Below are 11,419 nucleotides of genomic sequence, written 5' to 3'. Positions count from 1 at the left end.
AAGGAGCTAGAGCATCAACATTTTAAAGATGTCTGGGGTCGTTCTAACGTGCAGCCAGGTTCGAGAACAGCGGCTCCACAGGGCTGCTCAGTGCAGACCTGTGCCCCGCTGACAGCCACAGAGCCTGGCTCAGCCAGCACACCCGCATGAGCACAGCTGGGTGAGGGGTTCTCCAGCTGTGGGGGGCTGGGGACGGGTGGGGGATGGGTGGGGGTGGCAACAGCCATTGCAGGATTCCCTGGCATAGAGTATGCTGGGAGGTCTGCCGAGGTAGGCCTGGGCACAGGCCTCCTCGGCTTCCTCTGCTAGCAGCAAAGTACTTCTCACACACGTTTGTGTGGGGTAACGGGTTGGAGGTCTTCTGGAATCTCTTTTGAGTGAACTTCCCTTGTGGGAAGTGTGCATTTTCTGGTGCATTTTTATGTGCTCACCAAGCACAGCGCTGGAGCTTTGTGTCTTTCTGGCGTTTGTTAGAAGGAACACAGGAAATGAACAGCAAGTGTTGTTTACCTCCTGAAGCAGAAGAATTTTTACAACTCATACCATCTAGATTTTAAACTCTGAATAACAAAATAATGTCCAAGACAAAGACCAGCACAAAAGATGATGTGATTGGTATAGCTTAGGTTCATTAGAATTTGTCATCTGCCGTATGTTTTTCTCTGACAGTTGTAAGTTCTTAATCAGTTACTGAAAAAAATAAAACTGACACACACAACATTTCCAATGTTTCTTGTCTATAGTACTTGGTTCTGCTTGTCTGAGGGTTCTCTGGTGGTTAGGGATTCACGCATACGTTCACCGTTCACCGAAGGCTCTGGCCTCACCTGCCCCCTGAAGAGCCTTCCCCCGTCCAGCCTTTGTGTAATTATGTGGAAGGAGAGGTGTGTGGTTGGCTGCAAAGCCAGGAGTCAGCGGTTCTCTCAAAACCAATCCTGAAAACAGGTTATCTGACATCACGTACATGAGGTCTCCTGTCTGGAAAACACACAAAACCACAGGATTCTTTACCAGGGCATGTTGTAGGGTGAAGAGAACGCCTTGCTGAGACCTAATGGAATCTCCTGCTCGTCTTAGAACGCTGCGCTGGCGGCAGGTGAGTCTTGAGGGGTCTGGAGGGAAATGTCTAGCCTCCGCTTTATTGATTTATTCAGGGCTTAGTGAACCTTCAGGCATCAGATGCAGCTATTTCTGGTGGATGTGGCAACAACGTGAGATGGTCACTAGAGCGGAGTGGTTCGTTTGCATCTGGGTGGTGGGGTAGATGCAGTGGGGTAGAAAAAGATTTTAAAGTTTTTATATTTTGAATTTTCATACTTTTAAATTTATTTTTAGTGAGTTCTATAATGTACATAATACATATGCAGTACAATACACTCAAAACATTTCAAAATTAAATGATAAATAATATTAATATATTTAAGGGGTACATGCTCAAAATTTTTTTTATTGATGATATGCATGGTACAAAAAGAAAAAAGAAAAAAATGGAGCCCGTGGTAGCAGAAGTCTGTGGGGTAAGCGATCCTGTTGATGAGCCCTCACAGTTTCCAATTCTTTCTCCTTCATGTTCTCGCTAGACAGCTTTGCTGGAGGGAAACAGCAGTGGCAGAATCAGCAAAGTCTGTGGCTGGGGAAGAGTTTTCCTTACATTTCTTTGTTGTTTTCAACTTGAAATAATAAGCACTGGCTGGTGTGGCTCAGTAGATTGAGCACCAGCCTGAGAACCGAAGGATCGCTGGTTCAATTCCCACTCAGGGCACATGCCTGGGTTGTGAGCCAGGTCCCTGGTTGGGGGTACATGAGAGGCAACCACACATTGATGTTTCTCTCCTTCTCTTTCTCCCCACTTCCCCTCTCTCTAAAAATAAATAAATAAATATTTTTCTTTTTTTAAGAAATGATAAGACTACAGTCACAATGTATGTTTTTCCTTGGCTGGACCGCTGCAGGAGTGTGTGGTGAAGAGAAGAGTTGAAGTAGGAGCAGAAACAACCCAATGCCTACAAGACCTGTTTTAAAAATTAGGATTTATTGGATAAAGGGACATTTTGTTCATATTGTTTACTGTCTTCTCTAAAGTCATTCAGCCAAACTTTAAAAAAATTAAAAGTACAGGTAATTTAAACATTCATTGGTTACTTATTTAAACATTTACTGCTTATTAAACCCTATTTTGTAACATGGTAAAGGCCAAATGAGATAATGTGCTGCCTTGTCTGTAAGAATTAGCTTCATTATTGCTCTTTTATTATTATTATTATTATTATCATTTAAAAACTTTATTATCATTATATAGCTCCCCACTTGGCCTAACTTTCTTGAGTTGAGGTGGTTCTCTAGACATGTGAGGTTATTTGGGACCCTGGGAAACCCTCTGTCAGCCAGGCCTGGTTTCACTTCCCACTGACTCTGACCAAACTTGGGGCTTCATTCTCCTCTGACATGGAACTCCTTACTGAGCAGGTCCCTGCTGATGCGGCCGGCTGCACTGGCCAGGTTGCTTTTCCTTCAGAAAGGGCCAGTGTAATTACCAGGCCTGACAGGTCCCCATTATAAAAGGTAATGTCTTTTTTCTTTGTGTCCTTGCCCCCTCGCACAGTGCTCAATAAATTGAGTACTAGGAGAGGCAGTAATTTAAGTCAAAAGAATGACTCCCTAAAGGTAGAATACCAGACAATATCACAGGGAGGGGTGGAGAGGAAATCGTTGGGGTTTACCATTCCTTGGATGGTACTACAGAGTATCAGCTTACTCTGTCTATATAAAGTCTCCCTAGCTGTCCTCCTTCCTCAATATAGGAGCCAGAGTGGTGGGTGGGGGAAGGCTCAGTACTGGCAGAAGGGGTGCTGGTCAGAGGTATGCCGGAGGAAGACCTAAACCTCAGGGGAAAATGAGAGCTGATAGTATCATTGCACATGACAGGAAGTCAGCTCCCAGGTGGAGAGGTGTCCTGGAACCTGGAACTGTACCATGTGCAGAACCAAGGGGCCTGGAGGTCAACTTTTAAGAGCAGTGTGGAGGGCTTAGTCAGCTTGGGCTCCTATAACAAAATACCATGGACTGGGTAGCTATTTCTAGAAAAGTACTGTGTAAATGATACAATAATCACATGTGACCACTATCCTGTTTAACCCCAAGGGGCCAAGTAAGAAACAGGCCAGGGGATCTGGGTCACTCGGAAAGAATCAAATGGGGTCAGCCAGACATTCAAACCCTGACTCTACCACCTACTTTGGTGTGACCTTGGGGAAATGATTAGCCTTTCTAAACCTTCACTTCCTGATCTACAAAATAGCCATAGAATATCCACCCAATGCACATACTCCAGGGACTGAATGAAATAATGTATGTAAAGCACTCTACACAGCGCCTGGACTGTAAAGAGTTTGAGGTGATGGGTAGCCAGGAAACAGTGCAAGGAAGGAAAACAATCTCTGCCTATCATAGATTCTCCAGGCGGAGCCCTGTAAATTAGCCTGGCAAAAGTAGGTCAACAGGAGAAAAGCAAACAGTCTATTAACATGTGCGCCATGCATATACATCTGGGCATACCCGGCGAGGAGCCCCTGGGAGGGGTGGTTGGACTTGGGCTCATACACAAATTTAGGCAAAAACAAAGGAAAAGGGGCTTGGGGCCTCTAGGCCAGGGGAGGTGGGTTATGGGAAGGTGTCCAGGGAAAGATTAGTAAGAGGGTTGTTTAGTGAGGCTAAGTACGCAGACTCAAGCCAGTGCTTCCGTGTTAGTAGGAGTTGTCGGGAGTACTTCTCCTCCTGGCAGGGAGAGGGGCATACTTTTCACAAGTAGAAATTTCCTTTACACAGGGGCACTTATGCACCATTTTCAGAATTTCTCCTGCATCTGCTGGTTCTCAGTGATCTTAGCTCAGAATAATTCAGAAGCCATACTGAAGTATAGAGGGGTAAAGTGGGAGTGTCAGGGGTTTTGCTTCCATATTTAACAGATGAGGAACAAAGGAAATATATTAAAATTTTGGTAACTGTTTAATGCGGGTGATCAGTGTGTCACTGTATTTACTATGTATTTCTGTTTGAAATTTAGCATTAAAAAATGTTAAGCAGAAAAAAAATAATTCAGATGCCAAAGAGGCATATTCTGGGGTGGCATATGCTGATACCCTTCGATGGTCAACGGATACTCACATCAGAGCTCTTCAGGTGGTTCCTGCTTCCCCAGGATGGACCTGCAGGCCTCCCCAGCACCGGGAAGTAAGCCTAGCTGGGGAGCGGTCCTGTGTGTCCTTGCCCTCTCTACCCTGGGTCCCTGACTCACAGGGCTCAGTGGGCCCCTAGTGGCTCCTGGAGGAAGCTGCAGTCACCCGCCCCATTGCTGAGTCCAGGTCCCTGGAAAATGCCTTAAGTGCCTCTGTGGATGACAAATTAAATTATTCACCGCCTTGCTATGGGCTGGGGTGATGCAGGGCAGGAAGCAGCCAGGATGTCGATGGTGTTCATTACTCAGAGCTTGATTTTGGAGGACCGGTATGACTATCCGTTATTTCTGTTTTAGGCATTTTTTGCTTCTGAAAGTTCCATCTTTTGACCAAGACAGCTGAGCAAGGCACTGCACATGTCAGAGTCACCCTGAGTCGCATCCAGTTTATGGATTCTCTCAGCAAATGTTTTATGAGTAACTGCTGTGCGGACCGATGCAGTAGAGACAGAAATCTGCTCCTTTTGTTTAGTCTCTTAAAACAGACTATGAATTCCTTGAGAGCCAGGCCTGTGTTGCATTTTTCTCTGTATCTGTTCAGTGCCCAGAGCATGGCAGTAACAATAAAAGCTCAAAACATGGAGGGCTCCCTGTGTTTCATGCACTATTTAAATGCTTCACATGCACTGCTTCATTCAATTTCATAAAGACCATTAAAATAGCCTTCAGTATTATCTCCATTTTATAGATGAGGAAAATGAAGCATGCAAAGGTGAAATAATTTGCCCCAGGTCACACAGCTATCGAGTGTCACAGTCAGGGTTTCAAACCCAGCCTGCTCTAGTGACCTCTGCGCACCGCTGCTTCCATGGTTCACAGTCAGTGTTCAATAAATAAAGACTGAATGGCCCAAGGCATCATGTGTGTACACACGTACGTGTTTGTTTCTATGAGTAAAAAAAGTGTCACCTGTGTTTTCAGCACCTCGGCATGGCCCGGTGTGTGAGTCTGCTGGTGCTTCTCCACGGAGTCCTCATGATTCAGACGGTGAGTGATGTCGTCGCCATCCACTTCTCGCCCTGCGGGGCTTGTGCAGTGAACTTCAGGGAACAAACACCGAGTCCTGCACCGCTGGGTGCAGGACATCACATCTCTGCTCTTCTGAAAATAAGATGAACTGCGTCCATTCCTGCACCCCCGTTCTTGCACCCTTTTGTAGCCACTCTCTCAAGAAAGGATCTAAATTCATTTTTTAAGTGATTATTTCTTTTACCTCTTTTTTTTAAAGATTTTATTTATTTATTTTTAGAGAGGGGAAGGGAGGGAGAAAGAGAGAGAAACATCAATGTGTGGTTGCCTCTCATGTGGCCCCCACTGGGGATCTGGCCCGCAACCCAGGCATGTACCCTGACTGGGAATTGAACCTGCGATGCTTTGGTTCGCAGCCCACACTCATTCCACTGAGCTACACCAGCCAGGGCGATCTAAATTCATTTTAATAAAACAAGGGTGACTAAAACTTACTTAGGGGTCAGTAAATTTCAGAAATCATGTTTAACTTACTGACTCTACTTCTTAAGGTGGGGAGTCTAACTTGGATAAGGGGGAGGCCCTTCTGCTCAAGAGTATCTCCACAACACATTCTGCCTAGGAGACTATTTAGGTTTAGGTTTATACAGAGGAGAGCCCAAAGGCACGGAGGGAGATGGAAGAGGAGGACAGAGATCTGAGTGTCCAGCTCGGAGGCTCCGACATGCTGCTGTTCTCTTGGGTATGGTGTCTTTTCCCTCTACCTCTCCCTCACAGTGGCCCTCTCCTCTCCCGGCAACCTGTTAGTATCTAGTCATCCCTGACAGGGCCCCTTAAACAGCACTTCCTAACCCTCCCTCTTTGCCCTCACCTAAACTCAGGTCATCCCAGATACACCCATGCTACCTTCTGCGGTTCTGTGTGGCACTTCTAACTAACAGTCCTGAGTGATGCATTGCATCGTTAGTTGTTTGATGTGTATCTTCGCTACTAGAATGTAAGTTCTCAGGACAGGGACTCTGCCTCGTTCAGTGCTATGACCCCGCTGTCTGAATCAAGGCAGGTGCTCAATACATGTGTGAGGCATGAATGTTGAATGAACTTCCCATTTTCGATGATGGTGTGCAAGGGATGTAGTGAGCAAGTGTGAATCCTCTTGTGATGCCTCTGTCTGCCTTCAGTGGAACCTCTCTTGGAAGTGCTGGCCTTTGAAGGCAAGTTAGCATGGCAGGAAGTTGGCACCTCCTGAAACCAGAAGGACTGGACGCACGTCCCCACTGCATCACTCACGAGGTCCATGCCCCCTTGGGCAAGTTGTCAAGTTTCATAATTTGTAAAATGAGCTGTTGTGAGAATCAGATGTGTTAATAAACATGAAAGTGCTCTGTGCACTCCAAACACCTTACAAACATTGCTGTTTGGGGAGAGGAGGGGTTCTGAATGGCATCAATCGAGGCCCACTCAAAGACCAGAGCTCCCAAGTTGGAACTTCAGGTACCTTGCAAGCAGGTAAGTAGGAATTGGGTAACAAAAAAGGGTCTTCTCCGTGTTCTCCAAATCATACCAAATCGGTACCCACTAATTTATAAGGCCTGTCTCAAAGAAAACATCGTAAAAACAAAGGCACCATAAGAGAAAATTTTGGAAGACTGCTTACTACTCAGTGATGCTCTGGTTGGTAACCTTATCTCCATTATCTCCTTTGTCTTTGACAATTTGAGAGTCATGGAGCGAGAGAGGCAGCTTGTACAAAGCTGATAGTAAAGTGATTAAATCCTGTGCATAGAAATCAGGTGTATCTTGTGGGATGCAATTGATTATCGCTTTGTGGATGCAATAAGCTTTGCTCTATTTGTAAATCCATTTTTAGAGTCTATACCTGAGTATAAATGTGTAGTACTTTCAGTTCTCTTCTTAAACTGTTATTAACATCTTGCCATCTTCCTTATTAATTAATGACTTAAATATAATGCTTGACACGTGTTCCTTTTATGTTTGTATAGAAACATGATTATATTCTCCTTTTGCAAATATCCTTTAATGGGCGAAGAATAAAATAAAACACAGATCCCTCTCCTCTTTCTGATAGATACAAAAGTAAGGATTAAGCGATGGAATTGGATAGTTCAGTGTTTGCTATTTCACAGATTCGCTCAGGAATGCTCACTAGTGTCAAGTCTGGGCACTTCATTCCAGTTGTCACATGAAGATTCAACAGACAGTCCTCCAGGGACACCACACAGGGTCTAAGGACACAGTGAGGACCAGGACAGCTCCATGACACTGTCTTCACCTCCTGTGGAGTCACTGTACTCCTCTGAGGATCTATGTGGGTCCGCCACCCCCACATAGACATTTTGCATAAAATTTCAAGCAGACCTTCTAGAAGCCCATGGACTTCTAAGATACAGTACTGCTGCTTTATGGAAAGGCCAACTACTGTCCACTTCCCGACAGGTGAAACGTGGAGAAATTTTACTCCCATTCACACCTCTCTCACTGTCCCAGCCGACCCGTCAGGCACTCTCTTTCCAGCCTCCAGCCAGCATCCTGAGTGGCTACACCAAGTCGGCCTCTTTGCTCTCTGTAATGTCAAAAGTGAAGTATCTTAGTAGCCTGGCAGGTAGAAATTCTGCACAAGAGCTCCCTCATTCAGATTTGTGAGAAAGAGGCAGGAGGGGAGGGAGAAACAAGAAAGGCAGCAGTGGAGAAGGAACATCCATTGATTTCTTTCTTATGATGTTAGATACCAGGGCAATGCCAATATATTAAATATTGATAGCTTCCCCCACTCCTGGAATCCCAATCATCCAGAAAATAGCAGATTTCAGTGTAACTTGCAATTGAATTATCTTTCCAAATCTTTGTTCTTCACACAAACCATCTGAAATATCCACGTCCTTTAGTCATTTATATATAATGAGCATTTTGTATTTATGAAGTAAAAAATAAATTATATCGTATACATAGTAAACATGCCCTGTTCCATTTTCTTTCCTTTTTAAAAATTGTAGCTATTTAGAACTGACATCTTATTCTGTTTTAATCTATGGCACTGAATATGAAACATTTAGAGTATCGAGTTATATATTTCCTCTAGAGAAAAGAGCTGAGTAATTGTGTGTTTTCTTCTTGTTTGTGGTTCTGCTTCATTATCTTCTCCTGCACACACACACAGACATACTCTTTTCTGTTTCTAAATAGCTTCTAGCTACCACTGCATTCTTGGCGAAACAGCTTTTGGGTTCTTGATTGCCTGTGGTTGCAAGTGGAGCCCCTCAGTGAAAATGCAGCTGTAGCCTCATGAATATTAGTGTTGGAAAGGAACTTGGAAGGAATATTTCCAATCTTTTTGCTAACGAGGACTCCTTTTTTTTTCTTGCCATTTAACTACAACCTCCCCCAGAGGTTTGATGTTTAAAGAATCTTGTCTACAAACTGCATTTTGTATCTAATATTTCATTCATTTTCTTCACACTTTGTAATCAAATAATCTCTTACCCAACATGCTCAGTTAGGTTACTGGTCTTAAAGTGTTCCTTAATTGTGTGCCATAAATATCTGTGTCAGTCCCTAGCCAGAGCTTCTGATACCAAAGTTGGAGACCAAATACACAAACACAGAACACATAATGCAACACCACTTCCCCTTCTGCCCCCCACTGTCACAAAGCAAAAGTTGTTCGACTGGACTTCTGCTTAGGATCATTTAGAGCAGGGCAAATGGACTGGCCCTGAGTATCCTTTTGGGGCTGTCACAGTGTCACAGTAGATAGACGGTAAGTACAGAGGCCCTAAGTTACCAATAAAATGCAAATTGTGTTTAGTACGCTCTACTTAAGATAGCCAGGAAGAGTGCAACACTTACTGATGTTTCCAACCAATTTAAAAAATGTCTAAATACCAGTGCGGATCAGAGTCTGTAATCTAGATATAGCATTTGTGATCTCCTATTTTCTTAGAGTGCAGAGACAGATGTTTTTAGACTTCACTTTCAAAGTATGAATGGAGAATTCCAAACCTTGTTTTTGGACTGGAAGAAAATTGGGACCCTAACACAACGTTCTTCTTCCTCTCCAGAAAGGAGTGCTCGGTGTGTCGGATGAAAGCAGCGACAGCAGTCCTGGACACAGGAAAAGCTACTACATATTTCAGCTGTTGGTAAGTGAGTAACATGCTGCCTTCCTAAAAAAATCAAGTTACCTTGAATCAGGGTTTCTCAACAGTGGCACTATTGCTTTTGGGGCTGGATAGCTTTTTGTCATTGGGTTGTCCTATGCATTGTAGGACACTTTGCAGCATCCCTGGGCTGTCCCTTGTAGATGCCCTACCTCCCATGTATGATGATCAGCAGTGTCCCCAGACATAGCCAAATGTCCCCTGGGCATTGCACTTGGTTTAGAACCCCTGCCGTAGATAGTTTATGAAATAAATCCATATTTGAATTGTAGAAACAGTACAATGGTAGTATTTGAGGGACTGGTAAAATTTGAATGTGTCTGAATTCTTCAAACTCTTCTGTACTGAATTCAAAAAAGATTTTTTAAAATATGACATACCTTTGTCATACTAGCAAAATTCAATATTGCATTAAGTTTAAAAGTTATAGAGTTGAAACTAACCACTTGAATTCTAATACCACCCTGAAGAAAATCCTAAGACTAAAACAGCACCCGCCACCCACAAAACAATTACTCATTTAGGGCATAATGGTGAGGATGTTGGAGGCTCTAGCTCCTGCCTGCAGAGGTCAGTGGCTCCCTTCACACAGCCGACAGAACTTGGGCTCAAGAAAACCTTTGACTTGATTCCCACATGCTTGAGGCACTTACCTATTCCAACAGGCATTTGACCTACGATGATAAATAGGTCCTCAGAGACAATGAAGGATAGGAAAATACTAGGCCAAGTTCATTGGTCGTGGGGTGTGTGCAAAATGGCACAGTTGTGCCAAAAATATTTCTTTTTGTTGTTGAAAATATCCTAGCATTGTGTCACACTGATAATAAAGGGAATCAAAGGGCAGAAAATATCTAAGCCATCTTGGCTGTTTAGTCAAAGCACCAGCATGGAAAGGACCGGGGTGGTGGGTGGCAGTGACCAGGATACGCAGGGGCCTAAGGGTACTTGAGGACATTTCTACTTGGCTACGCTGATAGGGGCCCATTCCCATGGCTCATTTCCCTGTGCTCTAAGTTTGCATCTGAGGAGACACTGGCATTCAAAGTGTAGGCAAATCAGGCAAAAGCCAAACCAATCTCCCGGTTTCGCCCAACTTCAGCTACACCTACCTGTCACACGTCCCTCCAACCTTAGGATCCCCTTTATTTTATCTTCTGTAGACATTACATGTGCACAGTGTACCCCCTCCTTCACCCCCTTCCTTGGGCTCTTTCAGGACAAAACTCTGTGAGTTAGCTTGGTGCCACCTGTGTATTCCAGCCAGTAAGTGCTTTTTCTAACTTGGTCTCTGTCCTTCTACTTACAGCCAGTTCACAGATTGAAAAGGAAACCAGAGAATGCTTTTGACAGGAAGGCAGCTGACTTGCTAGCCCTGCGGACTTCCAGTGTTTTTGGAGCGCCTGATATAATTAGACCCACTGTCAACAAGGTGGCAAGCTTCCAGCTTCCACCAGCGCGTGTCATTCCTAGACAAAGCCCGTCCACCCTGACTCCTCCTCCCGTGTGGGGGAGCACAGCTCTGCGGGGTCCTGTCCTTACACTCTCCGCCCAATCCAAGACATTGGAGAACAGTGGAGTGACCTCTGCCCCTGGGAACCTGGGAACCTGCTGCGGCTCGTCAGCCAGGTTTTCCCCGGTACCCCAAGTTTTGACTACTCCAGGTTTCCCCACAAGGGGACCACTTCAGAGCACCATGTTCCCCATCTCGCCCACAACTAAGGAGCCCCGAGGAGACATGTACTAAGGAGCCCCGAGGAGACATGTAAGCTGAAGTGGTAGGTGCGCCCTTCTTTTGGGAGGAGACGCAGACCCACACCTGCCAGGCCCTGGTCGACCAATCGCCCCTGGTGCTGTATACTGTGAACCTGACCATTTTTATTATGGGATTCACCTCAGTCACCACCTCCTCTAGGAATGAAATTCATCCATAAAGAAGCTTTGGAAATCCAGGAAAGGGATGTTGGCACCTGTCCTACAACTCTGAAGCAATTTCTCGCCATCACCTAAAAATAAAACAGCACAACTTCTAAATCAT

At 44.7% G+C, this 11,419-nt stretch overlaps 1 protein-coding gene across 1 annotated transcript; it reads left to right on the top strand.

Annotated features, from left to right (window-relative positions):
* Window positions 1–1,027: 1,027 nt before the first annotated feature.
* On the top strand, window positions 1,028–11,128 carry LOC123831059. Its single transcript, XM_045857704.1, has 4 exons — window positions 1,028–1,096; window positions 5,156–5,221; window positions 9,283–9,363; window positions 10,691–11,128. Exons 1-4 carry the CDS (start codon window positions 1,055–1,057, stop codon window positions 11,126–11,128), a joined length of 627 nt encoding a protein of 208 aa, XP_045713660.1. The 5' UTR covers window positions 1,028–1,054.
* The last annotated feature ends 291 nt before the right edge of the window (window positions 11,129–11,419 follow it).

This window comes from Phyllostomus hastatus, unplaced genomic scaffold (genome assembly GCF_019186645.2).
Source record: "Phyllostomus hastatus isolate PE091 unplaced genomic scaffold, TTU_PhHast_1.1 phas_scaffold_1674, whole genome shotgun sequence".
NCBI lineage: Eukaryota > Metazoa > Chordata > Mammalia > Chiroptera > Phyllostomidae > Phyllostomus > Phyllostomus hastatus.
The sequence above is the reverse complement of the archived record's forward strand: the minus strand, read 5'-3'. Positions and strand labels throughout refer to the sequence as shown.

What these genes read in the sequence shown, in the direction of transcription:
- LOC123831059 (XM_045857704.1), top strand. Translation starts at nt 1,055, where the DNA reads ATGGAATCTCCTGCTCGTCTTAGAACGCTGCGCTGGCGGCAG. An exon ending in GAACGCTGCGCTGGCGGCAG is followed by an intron (nt 1,097 to 5,155) that starts GTGAGTCTTGAG and finishes CTGTGTTTTCAG; the next exon opens with CACCTCGGCATGGCCCGGTG. An exon ending in GAGTCCTCATGATTCAGACG is followed by an intron (nt 5,222 to 9,282) that starts GTGAGTGATGTC and finishes CTTCCTCTCCAG; the next exon opens with AAAGGAGTGCTCGGTGTGTC.